The 21,928-nt window shown below is 47.6% G+C and overlaps 1 protein-coding gene across 5 annotated transcripts in view; it reads right to left on the reverse strand.

Annotated features, from left to right (window-relative positions):
• Positions 1 to 501: 501 nt before the first annotated feature.
• The window catches only part of MYO1A (myosin IA), a 29,096-nt gene continuing 7,669 nt past the window's right edge, over positions 502 to 21,928 (reverse strand). For all 5 annotated transcript variants that reach the window (XM_066258722.1, XM_066258721.1, XM_066258723.1 and 2 more), the window contains 20 exons: positions 21,796 to 21,899; positions 21,523 to 21,670; positions 20,937 to 21,055; positions 20,771 to 20,857; positions 18,939 to 19,004; positions 18,679 to 18,783; positions 16,615 to 16,677; positions 16,246 to 16,446; positions 15,848 to 16,074; positions 15,325 to 15,525; positions 15,063 to 15,156; positions 14,428 to 14,577; positions 14,250 to 14,318; positions 13,758 to 13,832; positions 4,332 to 4,466; positions 2,198 to 2,304; positions 1,692 to 1,824; positions 1,445 to 1,597; positions 1,141 to 1,268; positions 502 to 847 (listed from right to left, as the gene is read on the reverse strand). In XM_066258722.1, the coding sequence (XP_066114819.1) occupies positions 724 to 847; positions 1,141 to 1,268; positions 1,445 to 1,597; positions 1,692 to 1,824; positions 2,198 to 2,304; positions 4,332 to 4,466; positions 13,758 to 13,832; positions 14,250 to 14,318; positions 14,428 to 14,577; positions 15,063 to 15,156; positions 15,325 to 15,525; positions 15,848 to 16,074; positions 16,246 to 16,446; positions 16,615 to 16,677; positions 18,679 to 18,783; positions 18,939 to 19,004; positions 20,771 to 20,857; positions 20,937 to 21,055; positions 21,523 to 21,670; positions 21,796 to 21,899 (2,489 nt within the window). In that variant the 3' untranslated portion in view covers positions 502 to 723. The remainder of the gene's footprint in view (positions 848 to 1,140; positions 1,269 to 1,444; positions 1,598 to 1,691; positions 1,825 to 2,197; positions 2,305 to 4,331; positions 4,467 to 13,757; positions 13,833 to 14,249; positions 14,319 to 14,427; positions 14,578 to 15,062; positions 15,157 to 15,324; positions 15,526 to 15,847; positions 16,075 to 16,245; positions 16,447 to 16,614; positions 16,678 to 18,678; positions 18,784 to 18,938; positions 19,005 to 20,770; positions 20,858 to 20,936; positions 21,056 to 21,522; positions 21,671 to 21,795; positions 21,900 to 21,928) is intronic.

Consider the following 21,928-nt stretch of genomic DNA (forward strand, 5'->3'; position numbering starts at 1 on the left):
AGCCTGGCATTTCTGTGTATGGACAGGAAGGGGGTGCCAGGGTGGGGCAGGAGCGATGAAGCCCAGTGGTGAGCTTGCGGACGGAGGGGGTGCTGGACCTCCTGTGTACCGGGGACCCTGCCTTTTCCAACTTACCTCAGCTCACACGAGCCCTCCACCCTTGGGCCTCTTTTTCAGGCTGCATCTTCCAAAGGATCCTAGTTTTCACCAAGACGGGATCCTCACTTCCCTCCAGGGACAAACTTAATGAATCAGCACACTGGCCACCTGCGACCCCAGTCCCATCCCCGACGACCCTGCCCCCACCCCAGGCTCTCCAATGCCCCCCACACTGCCAGAGCTCAGCCGGTCAAGGACCCAGAGACAATTTCCCTTCTTTTCCGTTCTTATTATCTGCATTAGCTGTCTCGAAGGAGCCTAAGGGTGGGGACCGGGAGCAGGAGGAGTCCAACTACAAGCCAGTGAGATGGGGAAGAGCAGCTCACCCACACGGACCAAACCTTTGGGAAATCACTTGTTTTATTAGTGGGCAAAGAGGCTGAGGGTGTGAGGAAGCTATGTTTGGAGAAAGGACTGGGATGGTTTAAAGGTCCTCTTCAAGGGTTCTTCAGTCTCGGAGCGAGCGCCAGGGGGTTAGGTAGGAGATCCTCCCCCAAAGATGGGAGGGGCTGGGGCTGATCCAGGAAGAAACTGCTGTCTCTGCAGGAGGCCCCCACCTCCTCCCTACAGAGTCACTTCCAGGCTATGACTCCCCTTCTTCTTGAAGCTTAACTTGCCATTCCCATTACCCGTAGGCCCCTGGATGACCTTGACAACCACATTGCTCTCCTTGAACCTCACTGAGAACCTGGAGGGGGAGAGACAAAAAGGCAAAGCTAGTGTCCTCATCCCCTATGCCCGTATTTTATGATGGTTTCCCCTCCCCTTCTTGAGGCAAATGCATCTCCCTCTACCCCTTGCCTGGGTCAGAAGACTCAAGAACCAGAGAACTTGGGTGGGGAGACTGAGAAGCCCCTCCAGGCCTGACCCTGATGACGCAGTATGCTTCACTTTCTGATTACATGAATTTTCCTGGTCACCATGACCAACAGCTTTGTCATCTGGCCCAAACCCGTCCCTTGGCCCAGCTCATCGCCTTACTGCTCAGTCACGGTGACTAGAAGCTGCCTCTGTGTGGTATCCAGCACAGATCGGTACATTTTGCTCAGCAGTTCAATCACATGCTCACTGACCAACAGGAAGTCCCCCTTGGAGCCCACTGATGATATCTTAGGAAAGAAAAAAATTAGCAGGGAAGGGATTCATTTTTCTCCTCAGGTACAGCCTGAGAGACATCAAAGGCCCAGAGTAAGAGATTTGGTCCCCACTGCCTCGAGCCCACCTCAGGCCGGTGATGCCCACCACCTTCTCCAATCTGAGGCCCTGCCGCAACCAGCTCTGATACCTCACTCAGATGCAAGCAAAACAGCCCATCCTTGAAGCTGGTGACTGACACTCCAGCCACACTTTCCAGACCAATGACAGTTTTGGCCTGGTACTTCTTGGCGTCTGTGAGAATCACATGCCCCTTGGTCAGGAGTAGAATTCGGGAGGAGGTCTAGAGACAGAACAGAAAAGGGTATGGCAAGGATCGACCTCCAGCCTTCCAGCTACCATCCTAGGCTTTGAATCAGGCTGTGGGGAGAGTTCACCTTGCCATCACCACGATTGACCTTCTTCACTGTCTCTGCCACCAGAACAGGCCCGTGCTCTGTGCTCTTCAGCTTCTGCAGCTTGGGGTTCCCTTGCAGCCCAATGTAGTCACCACGGAATGGAATGGGGACACTGAGGACACAGAAGAAATATGCAGTGGAGACAAGGTCCTTACCACTGACTCCCAAGGCCCTGTACCTCCCCCCACTGAGTTCCCATCTTAGTCCTCCAGTGCCCCTTCCCCATTCTCCACCATGTCCTGTAGCTCCATGGTTCCAGGCCCAACACCCGTATCCCCTGGGAACCTGTTAGAATTGCTGGGCCCCACCCCAGACCTGCTGAATCAGAAGCTCTGAGCAGGTGGGGTGCAGCAATCTGGGTGCCCACGAGCTTGCTAAGTGATTCTAATGCACACTAAAGTGTGAGCACCACCCCTGTATCGCCCCTGGGGACTACTGTCTTTGCCCTTGATAACACTGACTGTGCGTGTCTGAGATGCTCTCACCTCTGGGGGTACGCGGCTTTCTTGCCCTTGAACAGTTCACTGGCACAGAGCTTCTCCTGCAGGGTCTCCACCTGCTTTGGGGACAGCTGATCCCAGAATTTCTTGCACTGTGAATGGGTTGGGGCAGAAGCTATGATCATGGAGGGAGAGGACAGGGCTGGAAGGCGGGTGGGAGACAATGAGACCTGGAAGGACAGCGACTAGAGAAGAGAGCTAGAGGGAAGAGAGCAGGCACTAGACACTTCAGAGCGCGCAGAGGCCGGAGGAGCATTGGGGAGCAGCTTGGGGACTAAGGGATGCTGGGCAGCGGCAAAGAAACAATCAGATACAGCCCCCATGAGGCTGTACACCCAGCACACAGCCCAGCCCAGTCCCAAACAGGTGCTCAGTAAGTATTTCCTGAGTAGAGGAACACTGTGCTAAGTGAAATAAGCCAGACACCAAAGGACAAGTATTGTACTATTCCATTTATATGCGGTACCTAAAATATAGTCATGTGCCACATAACATTTCAGTGACAACAAACTGCATGTACTGTGGTAGTCCCATAAAATTATAATGGAGCTGAAAACTTCCTTTCACCCGGTGACGTCGTAGCCATGGTAATGTCATAGCACACACATTATTCACAGGTTTGTGGTGACGCTGCTGTGAACAAACCCACTGCACTGACAGTCATATAAAAGTACAGCACATGCAATTATTTACATAATACTTGATAATGGTAATAAATGACCATGTTACTGGTTTATGTATTTACTATACTATACTTTTTTTAAAAAAAAATGTTTATTTTATTGATTTTAGAGAGAGAGAAAAGGAGAGAGACAACAGAGGTGACAGGAACATTTATCTTTTCCTGTATGTGCCCTGACCGGGGATCGAACTGGCAACCTCTGTGCTTCAGTCAACCGAGCTATCTGGTCAGGGCTATACTATACTTTTATCGCCATTTTAGAATGCGCTCTACTTACATTAAAAAAAATGTTTGCTATAAACAGTATGCTGTGTTATGTCAGCAGCAGCCTCATAGATCTTGTGTTTACCATGTCTCTTCATGGCATTGTATTCTCTTGTGCTTGCTTTAATCTCTTGTTGCTCTGTATAGTAATATGCTGTATGGGTTTGTGGCCTAGGTGCACCAGACTATACCATACAGTCTAGGTGTATATTAGGCTAAACCACCTAGGTTTGTGTGAGTGCACTCTATGATGTTCACTCAACAAAGTCACCTAACAGTGCATTTCTCAGAATGTATCCCTGTCATTAAGGAGCATATGGCTCTAGTCAAACTCCTAGACACAGCCTGACCAGGCGGTGGTGCAGTGGATAGAGTGTTGGACTGGGATGCAGAAGACCCAGGTTCGAGATGCAGAGCTCACCAGCTTGAGCGCGGGCTCATCTGGTTTGAGCAAAAGCTCACCAGCTTGAGCCCAAGGTCACTGGCTCAGGCAAGGGGTTACTCGATCTGCTGAAGGCCCGCGGTCAAGACACATATGAGAAATCAATCAATGAACAACTAAGGTGTTGCAACACGCAACGAAAAACTAATGATTGATGCTTCTCATCTCTCCGTTCCTGACACTCTGTCTCTAAAAAAAAAAACAAACAACAAAACTCCTAGACCCAGAAAGTAGGCTGAAGGGTGGGTAAAGGAGGGGAGATAGAGAGACAGACTCCCGCATGTGCCCCAACCAGGGATCCACCCAGCAACCCCATCTGGGGCTGATACTCTGCCCATCTGGGGCCATGCTTGCAACCGTGCTATTTTTAGCACCTGGGACAGAGGCTCCATCGGGCCATTCTCAGTGCCCAGGCTGATGCACTTGAACCAATCGAGCCATGGCGGCGGGAGGGGAAGAGAGATACAGAGAAGGGGGAAGGGGGGGTGGAAAAGCAGTGGTCACTTCTCCTATGTGCCGTGACCAGGATTGAAGCCGGGACATCCACATGCTGCCATATATTTCAAAATGGTCAAAATGGTATATTTTGTTCTATATGTTTTACCACAATTTTTTAAAAAAATAAAGAGTGGAAGAGGGAGGAGGAAAAGAAAAATCAGAAGAAGGAAAAAAGGAAAAATGAGAGGAGAGGTGCCTGGGCCCCAGGACAGGCTTCCCTGGGCCCCACTCACCTTCCATTGGTGGAAGAGCCGCTGCAGCTCCTGATTAGCTGTGTTGAAGCACTTGTAAGGGGCAGCTGGCCACCTTTTGTCCAAGATATTGGTGGAAGGCAAATTGTTCCTCAGTCTCAGTAGGAATTTCTGTGCCTGGGTTGGAAGCAGGGGAATTGAGAACACAATGATGAAAAGACAGACACCCTCCACCCCGCCCCAAACAGGCAAACTCATAACCAGATGCTGTCACTTAAGTGGAGGAAGGCCACCCAGAGAAGCAACAGGTGGAGTGGAGGAGACTGGAGCTGAGGGAGAGAAAGGGGCCCTCTCCTGGATCTCTTTCAGCATGAAGTGGAGGCTTGAGGCGGGCCAGTAAGAGCATGAATGGGAGATTGAAGGGAGAGGATAGCTCCAAGCAGAGACTTGCAGCCTAGGGAAGTGAGGTGGGAGGAACCAATATGAAAACTGGCCTTGATATTTTGCTCCTGTAGCTTTGTACTCTCTCAGTTACGTACAGCTGGCTGCCACTGTCTGCGCTAGCTAGTGGACAGGTACTAACTCTCCCCTCCTCTCTGATCAGTCAAGCCCAGCACCTCAACCTGGCATTCAAAGTCCTTTACTTAGAGCGTCAACTCATCACAGGATCCCCTGCTTCACTTTGGCACACCAGCCAGACGGGACTCCTCGCCATGCCCTTTGCCCAGCCCATGCACTAACCGCTGTGCGCCTTAGCTCGTGCTGCTCCCAGCTCCACACTGCCAGTCCACAGTCTGCCCATCCTTTCAGTTGCAGTACAAAGCCTCCTGGTTTCCTGGTCCAGGTGGGGGGGCTCTCCTTTCTTAGGAGCCCCCTAGCACTTGGCCTGTACTTCTGTTTTTCTACTACTGTTATTTGCGTGGAAATCTCCCTCTTAGTGAGTCTCCCAGGACTTGAATTTTTTCACCATTCAACATTTATTGAGTGTCTGCTCTGTGCCTGGCACTGTTCTAGGTATGGAGACAAAGCAGTGAACAGAGCAAGCAAAGTCGTTCCTCTCACTGGGGTTAGTTACATTCTACTGGGGGTGGGGCCACCCAATGTGGAAATCACAAAATTCCATTTCTTACTCTTTTTTAACATTCATTTATGCGACAGCGTATTCTAAGTGCCATTAGTAATGTTCATTGTGTCCATAGCTGAAAAAAATCCCACAAGCAAATGAACACATATTATATAGCCTGACCAGGCAGTGGCACAGTTGATAGAGTGTCGGACTGGGATGCTGAGGACCCAGGTTCGAAACCCCAGAGTCGCCGGCTTGAGCACAGGCTCATCTGGTTTGAGCAAGGTTCACCAGCTTGAGCACAAGGTTGCTGGCTTGAGCAAGGGGTCACTCACTCTGCTGTAGCAACCCAGTCAAGGCACATATGAGAAAGCAATCAATGAACTACTAAGGTGCCGCAATGAGGAATTGATGCTCCTCATCTCTCTCCCCTCCTGTCTGTCTGTTCCTCTCTCTGTCACACACACACACACACACACACACACACACACACACACACACACCACATATTATATAATGACAGTTAATTACAAATGCTATGATTCAAAAAGTAGACCCTGAGACTGGAATGAGTGGCAATATATTCCAAAACCAGAAAGAAAGCCACTGTGACTGAACTAAATTGAGTAAGAGGAGAGAAGACTAGAGATGGTTGGTCAAAGACAGAACACGAAGGGCCCTGTAGGCTGCGGAAGAACATAAGCTTTTTCTTTCCTTTATTCTTTTTTTTTTTTTTTTGAGTGAGATAAAGACAGACAGGGATAGACAGACAGACAGGAAGAAAGATGAGAAGCATAAATTCATAGTTTCAGTACCTTAGTTCAGTGGTGGGATTTAAATAATTTAACAACCAGTTCTCTACCCTAATGACCACTTTAAGTATAAAAGTATGATATACCGAAAGGTGGTTTATTATTTCATGCATTTAATACTTAAAGAAGAACAATAAAAAGAAGTACACAAAACTAGATTGTTATGAGTTTTAAAATATTAATGAAAAGATATTAAATAATAACTGACAAAAAACAATAAAATTGTTATTTAAGATATTTCCATATTTCCTCTTGATTAGTGTCCTCACTTGCAATTTTTTTCAACTATGGACACAACGAACATTACTACTGGTGCTTTGAATACGCTGTTGCGTAAATGAATGTTAAAAAAGAGTAAGAAATATGCCTGACTAGGCGGTAGCACAGTGGATAGAGCATCAGACTGGGATGCGGAAGACCCAGGTTCGAGACTCTGAGGTCGCCAGCTTGAGTGCGGGCTCATCTGGTTTGAACAAAGCTCACCAGCTTGGACCCAAGGTCGCTGGCTCGAGCAAGGGGTTACTCGGCCTGCTGAAGTGCATCCTGTGCTCCTGGAGTACTGTATGTGGTGGCACTGCAAAGTGGGTGTCACTCACATACAATACTACTTCCAGTGACGCAGGACACACGCGTCACGGCTCCGGAAGCACGTCAAAATACTTGTTACGGCTAGCAGTGACAAATATGGAACCAGACATTGACCATCTCATTAGCAAAAGCAGGCCCATAGTTCCCATTGAAATACTGGTCAGTTTGTTGATTTAAATTTACTTGTTCTTTATTTTAAATATTGTATTTGTTCCCATTTTGTTTTTCTACTTTAAAATAAGATATGTGCAGTGTGCATAGGGATTTATTCATAGTTTTTTTATAGTGCAGCCCTCCAACAGTCTGAGGGACAGTGAACTGGCCCCCTGTGTAAAAAGTTTGGGGACCCCTGCCCAGGCTGACGCTTTATCCACTGAGCCACTGCCTGGTCAGGCAGGACATAAACTTTTCTTTTTCTTTTTTTTTGTATTTTTTTCTGAAGTTGGAAACGGGAGGCAGTCAGACAGACTCCCGCATGCACCCGACCGGGATCCACCCAGGATGCCCACCAGGGGGTGATGCTCTGCCCATCTGGGGCGTTGCTCTGTTGTGACCAGAGCCATTCTAGCGCCTGAGGCAGAGGCCACAGAGCCATCCTCAGCGCCCGGGCAAACTTTGCTCCAATGGAGCCTTGGCTGCGAGAGGGAAAGAGAGAGACAGAGAGGAAGGAGAGGGGGAGGAATGGAGAAGATGTTTGATGCCCTGGCCGGGAATCGAACACGGAACTCCTGCACGCCAGGCCTACGCTCTACCACTGAGCAAACCGGCCAGGGCCAGGACATAAGCTTTTATTCAGAGTGAAATAAATGACCACTAAAAGGTTTTAAGGGGAAGAGTAACATAATCTGACTTAACTTTCTTTTTCAAAGATTAAAATTTTTTAATTATTTATTAATTTTAGAGAGAGAGAGAAAAGGAGGGGAGAACAGGAAGCATCAACTCCCATATGTGCTTTAACAAGGCAAGCCCAGGGTTTTGAACCAGCAACCTCAGTGTTCCAGGTCGAAGCTTTATCCACTGTGCCACCACAGGTTAGGCTGATTTAAATTTTAAAAAATTTAATATAAGGTCTACCAGAAAGTTCTGTCTGTTTTTGGAATAAAACAAAATATAAATTTTTCTTATTGTCAATAAACTTTATTAAATAATATATTTCCACACCAATCCTATCTTCCGAATATGGTCCGAAATGGTTTGCTAAGCTGAATTAAGCCTCTCTGCGATCTCCAATGTTGTCAGAAAAGGATCTTGATCCAACATGGTCTTAACAACATCATTATCGATCAAAGATGGTCGCCCAGAACGTGGCTTATCAGAAAGGTTGAAATCACCTGTTTCGAATTTTTCGAACCATCTTCTGCACGTCCTATCAGAAACTGTACCTTCACCAAACACTTTCAATAAATTTCTACATGCTTCTGTAGCATTTCTTCCTTGTTGAAATTTGTATACAATACAGTGGCGTAAATGAACTTTATCAGTAGCCATGGGTACACTATCGCTTCACACATAAGACTAACGTGAATCAACTTTGTTTTAGTTAATTTGCTACGTCAGTATGTATACATTAAGTGATAAAAATAGAGAGGCACACATGCGCCAAATAAACATGTGCTTATGTGTCAAAACTTGTTGTGATAGAAACGAACAGAACTTTCCGGTAGACCTTATACAATTTGTTTTTATATTTTGAAAGTTTTTAAACTTGTATAATAGTTGAAGAAAACATTACAATGAAGATCTGTATACTGTATAACCGTCACCTAAATTCACCAATTGATAATGTTAACGTCTTGCTCTATCCGCACATTCTCTAACATATGCACACATATATACAAATGCATATGAATACACACATATAGGACTTCCCAGCAAGATGGCAGCGTAGGTACTCACCTCCTTCCACAACCACATCAAAATTACAACTACGGAAAAATCACCATTCGAACTTCCTGAAATCTGGCTGAATGGAAGTCCTACAACTAGGGAATTAAAGCAGCCACATTGAGGCTGGTAGGAGGGGTGGACAGGCAGAATGGGCTGATCCCACACCCACATGTGGTGGGTAAAAATCAGGATGGATGTCTCTGCTGCAGAAGTTTCCCCTAAGAAGTGAGGGGGCCTGACCTGTGGTGGCACAGTGGATAAAGCGTTGACCTGGAAATGCTGAGGTCGCCGGTTCGAAACTCTGGGCTTGCCTGCTCAAGGCACATATGGGAGTTGATGCTTCCAGCTCCTCCCCCCTTCTCTCTCTCTGTCTCTCCTCTCTCTCTCTTCTCTCTCTCTCTCTCTCCCTCTCCTCTCTAAAAAAAAAAAAAAAAAGAAGCGAGGGGTCCTAGCCCCACACCAGGCCCCCAGCAAGAGTTCCAGGAAGAGAAGTTCCCATGACTTTGGCTGTAAAAACCAGTGAGGATTAAGGTTGAGGGAGAGGGAGGGCTGCTGGAGTCCCAGGCAGTTACTCTTAAAGGGCTTGTGCCCAACTCACTCAGACTCACTTCCTCTGAGCTCCAGCACTGGGGCAGTAGCTTAAAAGGCACCAGGACCTACCAGGAGGAACTGAATTGTCCAGCATCAAGATGAAAGTGGTAGGGGCAGCTTTCTCCAGACAGAAGTGCTGGCAGAGGCCACTGTTCCTTTGATGAGCCCTTCCCCCATAGAGCTGGCAGGCTGGTACCATATCGGAGACTCCATCTACCTGGTTCATACTGTTTGCCCTGCCCTGGTGATTCCCTGAGGCTCTGTCCCACCCAACTTTCAGGCCCACCCAAGCTGTTTCCAGTGGCTTTTCCACACTAATAGCCCATCTTAGCTCATGCTTCAGACTTTCCTAAAATCTCTCAAGCAAGCATATTCTGGCCTCAACATGCCCCATACTTCTCACTAAGTGGCCCCAGGCCCAGTGCTAGCAGCGATCAGCCTTGGTCTGCAGCTTAGCCTTGTCTTGGTACCTCCAAGCCCAGTACAAGTAGCAGCCACCTGCAGATCACTTTGTAGCTTACGCTGGGTGTCCCCAAGTAGACTAGAGATGGCAGCTGACCTTGGCCTGTACCTCCTGGGAGGCCACAGAGCCAGCTCACTCAGTAGACAGCTTCAGACCATGTCAAAAGCATCACCACCCAACCACCTCCATAAGCAACATACTCAAGGGAGTACCAGAGCCCTGTTGAAGTAAGTTCTGCTCCGTGGGGTGGGAACACTGAACAGTTGATCCACTACGTTGGTCAGAGTTCAGTGGTTGGTGGTCATAACTAGTCCTTGCAGCTGACCCACCTGGAGGTAAATCCCTCCCATTGACGTACCAAGAGCAATCAAGGCTCAACTATAAGAGAAGGGTATACACCACCCACACAGGGACGCACCTGGAGCACCGGTTTGAGTGAACAGAGAGGCTGTGACATGGTACTTACAGAACACCTAATACATTAGGCCACTCTACCAAGCCTCGGAGATGTAGCAGCTCTACTTTATACATAGAAACAAACACAAGGAGGCAGTCAAAATGAGGAGACAAAGAAACATGTCCCAAATGAAAGAACAAAACAAAACTCCAGAAAAAGAACTAAACTAGCCTGACCAGGTGGTGGCGCAGTGGATAGAGTGTTGGACTGGGATGCAGAAGGACCCAGGTTTGAGACCCCGAGTTTGCCAGCTTGAGCACGGGCTCATCTGGTTTGAGCAAAGTTCACCAGCTTGGACCCAAGGTCACTGGCTCCAGCAAGGGGTTACTCAGTCTGCTGAAGGCCCACGGTCAAGGCACATATGAGAAAGCAATCAATGAACAACTAAGGTTTCACAATGAAAAACTGATGATTGAATACTTCTCATCTCTCTCCATTCCTGTCTGTTCCTATCTATCCCTCTCTCTGACTCGCTCTCTGTCCCTGTAAAAAAAAAAAAGAAAAAAGAACTAAACTAAATGGAGACAAGTAATCTACTAGAAGCAGAGTTCAAAACATTGGTTATAAAGATACTCAATGAACTTAAAACTTTTCACCCAGCCCTCCAGCCCCCCTTCCCTTTGGCAACCATCAAAATGTTCCCTGTATCTATGAGTCTGTTTCTGTTCTGCTTGTTCATTTATTTTGTTTGTTTAATTTACTTTTATTTTTTAAGTGAGAGAGAGACACACACAGACAGGAAGGGAGAGAGATGAGAAGCATCAACTCGTAGTTGTGTCACTTTAGTTGTTCATAGATTGCTTCTCATATGTGTCTTGACTGGGGGCTCCATCTGAGCCAGTGACCCTTTGCTCAAGCCAGTGACCTTGGGATCATGATGATCCCACACTCAAGCAGGAGACCCCATGCTCAAGCTGGCGAGCCTGCACTCAAGCCTGATGAGCCCATGCTCAAGCTGGTGACCTTGGGGTTTTGAACTTGGGACCTCAGCATCCTATGTCAACACTCTATCCACTGCACCACCACCAGTCAGGCAACAATGATATTCTAATAACTATGTGTGGTGTCAGATGGGTACAAGATTTATTGGGATGTTTACTTAGTAAGTTACATAATATCTAATTACTGTGGTATACATCTGAAACTAATAGAAGAATGTAAGTAAACTGTAAATGAAAAAATACACAAATATATATAAATCTTCACTAACACATCATCCTAACGTAGGTTACAGATATCATAACATTCCCCACTAAAAATTATGCATCTTCCAAGAACTGGGATATTGACTTATACAATCACAATTCCATCATTACAACTAAGAAAATTAATGTTAATTAGATTTATTCATCCAACAGCAATGCATACTCAAATATCTTCTAATGTCCTTTATAAATTTCTAAAAATATCCATTTTAGCTTTGTTTTTCTTGTTTCTGTTTCAGGATACAATCAAGTTGCACTGGTAGTATCTGTTTACTCTACCCTGATCTCAGGACTCATAAGTCTTTATATTTCAGGGAGTACCCAGAACCCTTTTTATTTATATAATAAAATTACTAAAGGTTATAAAAAATGACTTGATCTTGAGCACTTCCAAAATCTTGAAATTTTTATGAAAATATTTTATTAGGTTTAAAAAATTAAAACAGAAGAAAGCACAGCACACAGTATATTGCTCTAGGAACTAGCCAAGCTTTTTGTATCTTCTACACAAATACCTAGCAAACTTGGTCTCATCACCCTGAAGTCTCTAGTCCTTGGTCTGGTTTGATTTAACTCAACATTCCTAAGTATCTTCCATAATCTCTGATGTTCTAATTGATGTGGAGCCTATAAAAGTGTTATTTGTTTTGTTTTGTTTTCTAGATCTAGATAGTTTTGCCTTTTCCTATGCAGTCCTCCTGCCCCCCAGGCCCAGCCAGGGGGCCCAGGGGGCCCAGGCCTCTATTGGGGGATGGAGGGCAGGCAGTTCTAGGCAGTGGTTAAAACTTTGGAGTCAAAGAGTTTGTATCCCAGCTCTACCATTTACCAACTGTTGGACTCCTAGAAAGTTATTCAACCTCTTTGGCCTTAGATTTTACCTATAAAATGGCCTACCTCTCAGGATTGTTGATAACATTAGAGCTAATGCACGTAAAGGGTGTAGTGCATAGTAAATGTTCAAGAAATAGTAGGTACAGACAAGGCAATTGCAAAATATAGACTAGTCAGAAACACTGGAGGAATTCATGCCCAGTGGCTCCCTGCATGCACTCTTCTGTAGGCGTTGTGATTTAGTGAAATACTGATCTAAACCCAACAGTTCCTGAGGTGATCTTCAGCAGATACCTGATAATATATAGGTGAAAGAAAAGGTAGAAGAAGAAAAAATTTAAAAATAATAATAAAAAACATAAAAGACTAGAAAGAAAAAAAAAAAGAAAAGAAAAGGTGGAAGAGGGGCAAGTCATGGTATAAGAGCAAAACCAGACTACAGGTCTCAGGAATGCAGTTATGCAGCAGGAACTCTGAGACAGCAGACACCCTGGAGCCAGCTCAGGAGAGGCAGGCCCAGGAAAATGGAGCTTCTCTGCAGAGAGGAGAGGAGGGCACAGTGATTGCTCAGGGAGGCAATGGAGAGAGCCCCAGAGCCCCAATCCTCCACTCAGCCAAGGGATCCAGCCTCTCTGACAACAAAGAGCTCCAGTGGAGTGTTTCGTGTGTCTGCATGAGCATGGTTAGAAAGAGTCCTAACAACTGTCAAAAATCAAATCAGTGGAGGGCAGTTCCAATTCACCCCCACCTTCTGTCTAGACTGCCTGTTCTTCCTCCTGCTCTCTGGCCTTTCCCAAGGTTTCATTGGAAGTACTGCTCCCCCCTGTCTGGTTTCCCTCGGACACTTCTCAGAAGCCACATTGCTATCTATCACCCTTCTCTGTCCCTGTGTTCTTCTCACTGGAAATACAATTCCTCCACCTTCACCCCAACTCTAAAATAGACCTCAGAAGGTTGGATTAGCTAACCCTGTATGTCCTCACTCTGGTCTCCAAAAAGGCTAAGCTCTTCGACTGTTGTTAACCATCCAGCCCAGTCCCTTCTTGGGTGTGCTGGGACCCTTTCCTACCACAAGTTTGCCTGCAGTGTCCACTCAATCCCAAAAGTTTTTGTGTTGTTGTTTTTTGATAGAGAAAGGGACAGATAGGGACAGACAGACAGACAGGAAGGGAGAGAGATGAGAAGCATCAATTTCTCGCTGGGCACCTTAGTTGTTCATTGATTGCTTTCTCATATGTGCCTTCACCAGGGAGCTACAGCAGACCAAGTGTCTCCTTACTCAAGCCAGAGACCATGGGTTAAGCTGGTGAGCCTTGCTCAAACCAGATGAGCCCACGCTTAAGCCGGCGATCTCAGGGTTTTGAACCTGGGTCCTCCGCGTCCCAGTCCGACGCTCTATGCATTGTGCCACCACCTGGTCAGGCTCAAATGTGTTCTGAATCTGCTCCTGGTCCCTGAGGCATGCAGGGAAAAGTTTGAGTCATCTCTTCTCAAAACTGATCTTTCTCTTTCAAACCTGTCCCTCCATTTTCAACCCCTCACTTCCACCCTCAGCGCCCAGCACTTACTATGCTCTTGTAGATGAAATCTGCCAAGGTGAGAGCAGCCCCTGACCGGAAGTATTTTCGATACTCCTTGCGGGCCTGCCAGGAACAGACAAGAAAGGAGCCAAAGTAAAGATAGTTAGACCTATAAAACAGAAGATAGACCTGGAAGAGGTTCTACTCTTTATTAACCACACAAAGAACAGAGAAAGATTAGAGCTGAGACTGTAGCTGCAGAGAATCAAGTCAGACAAGTTGACAATGAGGAGGACACTCACAGCAAAGGGCAGGGCCACACATATATACAAATCTTCCCAGCATGCATTCACCCTCCCAGACACACGCGGAGCACAGCCAGACACGGACATGCCAGTGCACAGAGGCATGTCCTAGGTTCAGGCAGGACTTGCTTTCTGCCACTCTCTCCCCTTATCAGCTAGCTGGGACAATCCAGAAGGAACGGTGTGGGGAGGGAACGGTGCGTGGGGAGGGAACCTCTTTCCCCTTTCCCATTACCTTCCACCCTCTCACAAAAGCCTGGATCAACAATACTGACGCCTTTATCTTTCCATAGCGTTTCTTTTGCTGTAGGAAACAATGGGCCTGTTAGAAAAACTCCACCTCCTGAATCACCTCTCCCACTTCCCGCTGTCCTATTAGAGTAAGAAGATGGGTCTTTGGGGGTAACTGGTACCCTGTTGCCCCGAAACCAAGAGGAAATGAGGATCTGGCTCTTGCGCATCTGCTGGTAGTGGGTGCGGCAGCGCCAGCCTCGGTATATCTTCTGTATGAGTGTGGCCAGCTGCTGGATTCGAAGGCGCCTCTGCTCTTCCAGGTAGAAAAGCTGCGGAGAGTTGTAAGGGTGGCACAGAGAAGCTGGCCTAGGGGAACAGTACTCTCTCTTCCTTTACTCCACAGCACCAGAAGCCTCCCAGCCAGTGTTTTATTTGATCATTTCTTTGTCTGCTTAGTTAATTCCTTTATTTATTAATTCATTTAACAAGCATCTACTGAACTCTGATCTGTAGCAGGCACTCTGCTAGAATTTGGAAACTCAGACACGAGTGGAACATCAACCAGACTTTAAGGAGTCCTGTTTCAAGTGCAGGCCCTCAGAGCAGGCCATGCCAGCACACCTGACTCTCGGGGCTCTCAGGACAGGGTGCGAGCCCAAGGACTCAGTGCCCGCGGAGAGGAGACCTGCTCATCCACTGTCCATCCATTCAAGGTTACAGATACTCCCTTCCCCATCCAGCTTCTTACTCAGATGAGCTCTCCAACTCTCCCACCTTCTACCCCCACCAAATATAAGTGCACTCTCCAACTCACAGTCTTGGGGCTTTTAATGAAGATCTTTGTCTTCCCAAAGGTTACCTCCTCTGAGGACCTGCTCAGCTCCCGCAGAATCTTCTCCACCCCCTCCCTACAAGAGCAAGTGGGGAGAGCTGCCGAGGGCCAGCCCAGGGTTGGGTCCTCTCCACCTCTCCCCTGATCCCTTTCATCCTGGGAGACGAGTTCAGGGTTTGAACAAGAAGTCTTCCCCCACAGATGTTCCCTGCACTGCCCTTCTCTGCTCCCCAGGGCATCTTACCGCTCTTCCCCATTCCAGTGAGGCCAGGTGGTCCGGCTCAGCAATCGGTACCTTTCCAGGAAGGACCCATAGCCTTGGCGGAAGGCATAGCCTGCCCGTCGCACCCGCACGTTCTCCAGCAATCCCAGGTACTGAGCCTGGGTTGCCACCAGCTCCCGGGAGAAGCGACCTGGCTGCTGGTGCTCGTTGGGCTTTATACACCTGGTGGGAGGCAGGGCAAGGTGCAGGCTTCAGAGCTCCATCTTTGCCAGGGTAACTGTCCCGGTCTCTACATTCCAACTCTGCATACACTCCTCTTAGGTGAAAATTTTCAGAGGAAGTGGACACACTGGCTTTTCAGTGTCACTCGCTATGGTATGGTCCCTACCCAAATCTGATGCTCTCCCTGTTGCAGCACTCTCAGCAGCTCATCGGGCTATTTTCCATGAGGAAAGGGCCTCTGATACCTTTATTCCAGAGACCACCACCCCCACGGACATGTCATACATATGTAGCATGTTCCCCTGTGTGCCCAGTATGTCACCTGATGTAGTTGGGGTTCTTGGAATATAGGTTCTTCATAAGTATGGCCACAGAACTCTTAAACTGGGCCCCAGCAGTCGGGGGGCGTTTGAGAGATGCCTGCTTAGGGTCCCCCTCAGGGAACAAGGACCGGAGGAGGGGATTCTGGGCCTTCCACATGGCCCGGGACAAGTCCCGGAAGAGGAGGTCGTTATTCTTGTCAATGAAGCTGTTCACATTATAAGTCACCTGCAGAGGAACAGCTATTGGTCTGGAGAGCCCATGACCTTGTCCCAGCACTTGGCCCTCCCAGTCTCATTGTGAAGTAGTCCCAGTTCTCATCCCTCCCCCCAATACCTCCCCCATTGCCTTCAGCCTGTGCTCAGACCCTAGTCCTGACCCTGCATCCTGCCACATCACCTTGCCCGCATAGTGACAGATGCGGAAGCAGCTGAGGCCCATGGTGTGGTCATACTGGCGTTGGGCGTTCTGGGTGACTTTGCTCTCGTAGTAAGCATGCTTGTGGAAGAGCTGGTTTAGCTTCGCTAGGAAGGTGGAATCACTAACCACTCCAGGCCGCAGGCACTCCTCGTCTAACATGGCCAGGATCCCGCGCTGATTCTGGCCGGGGGAATAAGATCAGCCCAACCTAGACACGGTCCAGATCCTCTGCCCACTCACCCTTTGCCCTCTTTACTATCCTTACCAAGAGGGGTGAGGGGAGGGGACGAGAGAAACAGGGGAAGGATATTCAGGGGAGGTCCCAAAGATAAGAGAAGGATAACTCACATGCTCAATAAGGTTACAGATAATGCCATTATCAAAGTAGTCCACCTTTTCCCACGGTATGCCCTGGCGAAGGAAGACATGAAAAATTACAGGGAGCAGGTCCAAGACAAGTCTCCAAAGACCCCACCAGACCCAGGCCCCCTTTAACCCATTCATCTCACACAAAAAATGTCAGAAAACCCTATAGTTCAGAGGGGTCCTTGGTGTGGTTTCTGTTTACGTCCCCATTCCTCCCAGGTTGATGGAGAATTTGTGGTGCGGGCAGAGAGACACATGGGAAGACCCAGAGCAGCAGTGAGGGGAATCGATATGGAAAGCCCTGCAGGTGCTGTAAGGTGGAGAGGGAAGTGTAAGATGCTGGGGGAAGACAGGGGGAGGGCTACCCCACTGGAGGGGTGCAGAAGGATCCTTGAGTATGTGGAAGAGCAAATGGCCACACTGCTCTGGCAACAAACTGTAGATTCAAGGCACTTAAGTGAGTTTATCATCAAACAACAAAGCTAATTTCATACATCTGCAAAGACCTGCAGCGGTGATTCTCAATGTTCAGTATGCATTGCAACTACCTAGGGGCTTGTTAAAGCACAGATTGCTTCCCCTGCCCCACGGGTTCCTAACTCAACAGGTCTGGGACAGGGCCTGGGAGATTCATTCTAACACAGGGGATGGATGCTGATGCTGCAGGACCACAGGTGAGCCACTGAGCTACAGGATACTTTGGGACTGTTTTGTTGTGTGTGTGTTTTTTTTAAGCAAAAATGGTACAGAAGCAGAAAACACAAAGACAGTCTTCCTGTGCTTTAGGGATTTGCTGGGCATCAGGCCTACAGGCAGAATAGCTCCTGATTGCACCCAAGGGCCAGATGGAGGGGTTCAGGCCATTCCCGGTGTGACTGGGAACACAAGCCTTTCTCTCCCTCCTCCCTCACAGGTCTTTAGGGAATGCAGAGTATGATTAAGTTGTCTTCCCAATTTATTCCAAAAATGTCCTCCCTGATGGATTAAATGAATTACGATGTTCTTATAATCCTATGTAGATACAGAAAGCATCTTTATATACTGATATAGAAAGATCTCTTGTTAACTTATGACAGCAAGGTGTAGAAGAGAGTGTATGCACTGCTACTTGAATAAATTTTGTGGGGAAATATATTTGCAGGCTTGTTTGCCTACACAGCAGAGACCTCTGGAAGGAGACCTGCTTCAGGTGCCTCTAAAGGGAGGAGATGGGGCGGCTGGGCCAGGGCGGGAAAGAGGCCTTTCTGTAGACACCTTTTTGAGCTTTGTGAATTTTGAAGCATGGAAATGATTTATGTATTTGACCATATACAAATTTAAAGGAAAACATACAAAATACTTCTTAAAGCTTCTCCATACATTGTTGCCACAGTGCCTGAAATTCTGCCACAACAGAGTCCTGAGAGCTCACAGGGAGCATCCCTGGGAGGGGTTTGATGAGAGTGACTCAGCCGTTCACACTTTGGAGTGAGTTAGCTCAATCAGAGAGCTGTGCTAACACCCAGCCATAGAAAACGGGGGTTTTCACTGAGCCGGGGAAGGAGTGTGGAGATTCTGAGCCACGGGGCACTTGTGGTGAGGAAGTCTAGGATCAGGGGGCTACACGAGGGGAATGCAACAGCAGCCAGGGCCTGGAGGAGACAGAGGAGTCCGAGGTGTTAGAGAAGAGCGCAGAAAGGGATGCGGTAGGGTGCCAAAGCCAGGAGAAATGTCCCTTCTAAATCTGGCTCCTAGCATGCCATAGGCTATGCACAGCTGTCACTTCACTCGGCATGACCCTGCCCCCAACACAGCCTGCTATCAACCCGCCACCCCTCTTCCTAGCCTGGCTGGAGTGGGAGGATGGGGATCTCGGGGAATAGAGAGCAGAAAATGAGGGCTTCCTGGTAACGCTGGAGGGTTCAGCTGTGCAGGGGAAACATTTTGTCCTTTGTGTTCCCATCTGGGAACAACTGAGAGGAAATTGTGATCGAGGAGAAAAAAGCGACCTGGTATGTCCCTAGAAGTCTTTTAAGAGAGGGGATATAGGGAGAAGGCCTAGTTTACCTCCCTCTCGTACTCTTCCTGCTCCTCTTTCAGTGTGATCTCTATGAACACCTGCTGCAGCTTCTCATTGCAGTAGTTGATCACGAACTGCTCAAAGCTATTGTCCTAAGGTAAGGCACACAGGTTAAAGAGAGAGACCAGCTCAGCCCAAGACGCTAGCTTCCTCTCAGCCCTACTGCCCCTCTGCCACACCCCCCTTCGAGCCCATCACCCCTAACCCTAGGGAAGCAGGGCACTGAGGTTGGGCAAAGTTCTCTTACCTCTAATATTTCAAAGCCATAGATATCCAGGACACCCATGACCTTCTTCTTCTTCCCGGTGCCCACCTGAAGAGGAGGAAAAGGTAAATCTAGGCCAGGCCCCCTCTGTGCACCGGGCCAGGCCCTTCTGCCGTAGGTGTGATTGGAGCAAGGGACAGACAGAGGTTCGGTGAGCAGGACCAGGCTGGAAAGAAACTGTTTGGATTTGATTGGCCTTCCTCTTCTCTACGCTGAAGTACAAGCAAAGAGGGAGGAAAAGGAAGATGCAGATTCCAGGATGATGCCCCATGATACGAGGTGGAGAGACACTGAAATCCTCTCAGGAAAGTAACTATCTCTTATATTTTTTGAGTATTTTATATTAAAAAAAACTATGTTCTTATTTCATTAATCCTTTCATAAGCCTATAAGGTATGATAATTTCCATTTTACAGATAAAAAAATCAAATTTCAAAAGGGCTAATTGGCCAAACCTAGATTCAAATCCCATTTTACCCCACTGCCTTCCAGTAATAGCATCTAAATTGATGGCATTTTCTTGTACATAATTTTTAAATAATAGCTCTATTTTGATCTACTTTACATACCACAAAATTTACCCTCTAAAGGTATACAATTCAGTGGGTTTTTCAAGTATATTCAGAAGGTGTACAATGATCACCACGACCTAATTCCAGAGCACTTGGTCATCCCCCCACCCCCCTGCAAAGAAATCTGGTCCCCACACCCATTAGCAGTCACTCCTCATTTCCCTCGCCCTCCCCACCCCGTGCCGCTGGTAATCGCTTATCTACTTCCCACGTCTATGAATTTGCCTATTCTGGACATTTGGTATAAATATCGGTCATACAAAATGTGGCCTTTTGTGTCTGGAGGCTTTCACTCAACATGTTTCCAAGGTTCATCTATGTTGAGTATGTACCAGTATTTTATTCCTTTTTATGGCCAAATAGTATCTATCCCATTCTATGAATATACTGCATTTTATTTAACCATTCATCAGTTGATGGACATTTGGGGTGTTTCCAATTATTTACTGTTAAGAATAATGCTTCTATGAATATTCACGTATATCTGTTTTCAATTTGCTTGGCTCTATACCTAGGAGTGAAATTGTTGGTTGTATGGTAACCATGTACATCATTTTATCTGATCCTCACTAAACCTGTGAAGCAGGTAGGCATTAATGTCCCATTTTCCAAATCAGGAAACTGATGCTCAGAATCTTTGTGAAACTGAAAGGCCACACAGCTGATAATTAGTCCATCCAGAGAGTTGAATTAAAAAAATCAGTGATGTTGCCTGACCATGCAGTGGCACAGTGGATAGAGCATCAGCCTGAGATGCTGAGGACCCAAGTTCAAAACCCCAAGGTCACCACTTTGAGCATGGGCTCGCCAGCTTGAGCGTGGGGTCTCAGGCTTGAGCATGGGATCATAGACATGACCCATTGGTCATTAATTTGAGCCCAAGGTTGCTGGCTTGAAGCCTAAGCTCGCTGGATTGAGCAAGGGGTCACTCGCTCTGCTGTAGCCTCCCTGTCAAGGCACATATGAGAAAGCAATCAATGAACAACTAAGATGCTGCAAGGAAGAATTGTTGCTTCTCATCACTCTCCCTTTCTGCCTGTTTGTCCCTCTTTCTCTAAAAAAAGCAAAAACAAACAAACAAAACAACTAATGATGTTTCCACAACACTATCGGAAAAAACCATACACTACTCTTCATTGTCCTCACTCTGTTCCTCTCAGAACCCAAGGTGTGGGGCTGGTGACCAGGACAAGAGAAGTGAGGCAGGCATGAGCATGCTGAAGGAGGAGGGCAATCTCTCACCTTGATACTCTCATTGATTCGCTTCACTATCCAGTTGAAGAGGCGGCTATAGATGTTCTTAGCCAAAGCATCCCGAGCATACTGAGCCTGCAGGGCAGGGCCAAGCTGGTTAGTGTGGCAGCCACTGAACAGACGCAGAATCAGCCCCTTCCATCAGGCGCCTTACCTGAATGACATTGAGTGCAGTAACCACCTTTTCTTTGGCAGTTTCCATGGTCCTTGAGCACAAAGCTCTCTCTAGTTCCTCTGAATTCAAACCCACCATTTCCGAAATCTCCCGAACACCTGAAGTGATGAGGAAATACAACATGGCTTGAAAGAGGGCTTTATCCCAGGGGAGGGAGGAAAGCTTGATGCATGGGATTGCTGGGAGCTCCTGCATCTTGCTAAGAAGCCCCTACAGCCAATCCAGGACATGGCCCTAAAGAAGGTCTGGGAGGAGGGAGAGAAAGGGGAGGTCTGGGAACTTCGCATGCATTATCTACTTTAATATGAGAATCTCCCGAAATAGGTATAATTGTCTCTATTTTGCAAAAATCAACTGAGACTTGGAAAGATCTCAGAACCTATGTCTATCAAACTTTAAAACCTAATTCCAATATGCCTCACTGGGAGTTCTCAATGGGTATGTTTGGGGAGAAACTCAGGAGCGGGTTGAGTGGGACTAAATCTGAGTGAATTATGCTAGAGACAGTGAAAGGACAGCAGGAGATTCAGGGGGCTGGATGGGGACGTCAGCAGGGGGTGCAGACCTCTCCCATCACAGATGCCGCTTGCTGGTGTCCCATTGGCCTGGAATTCATCTGACAGCTCCACATTCCCCAGCTTCAGCACCAGAGCCGTCACCTCTAGCACCTGTCGAATCTCCTCTTCAGAGAACCCAATCACAGTCATTGCATTCTTCAGGAGAAAGCAGAAATCAGAAGCTGAATTGTGGTACCAGTCCAATGTCTCCCTTCTCAAAACCAAAGCCTGGGCTCAGGGGATGGCCTAAGGGCCCAAGCCTACCTACCCTGTGCACCCACCTGCATAGCCTTGAAGTTGGAGGCATCATCCATGCCATCCACTCTGGACACGTCCTGGTTCAGATAGGCATAGCCACTTGTCTCCCGTTCGAGCTTCAGGGCCTCTAGGGGACCAGGGTTGGGGAAAGAGTGA

Source organism: Saccopteryx bilineata, chromosome 2, assembly GCF_036850765.1.
Source record: "Saccopteryx bilineata isolate mSacBil1 chromosome 2, mSacBil1_pri_phased_curated, whole genome shotgun sequence".
Classification (NCBI taxonomy): Eukaryota; Metazoa; Chordata; class Mammalia; order Chiroptera; family Emballonuridae; genus Saccopteryx; species Saccopteryx bilineata.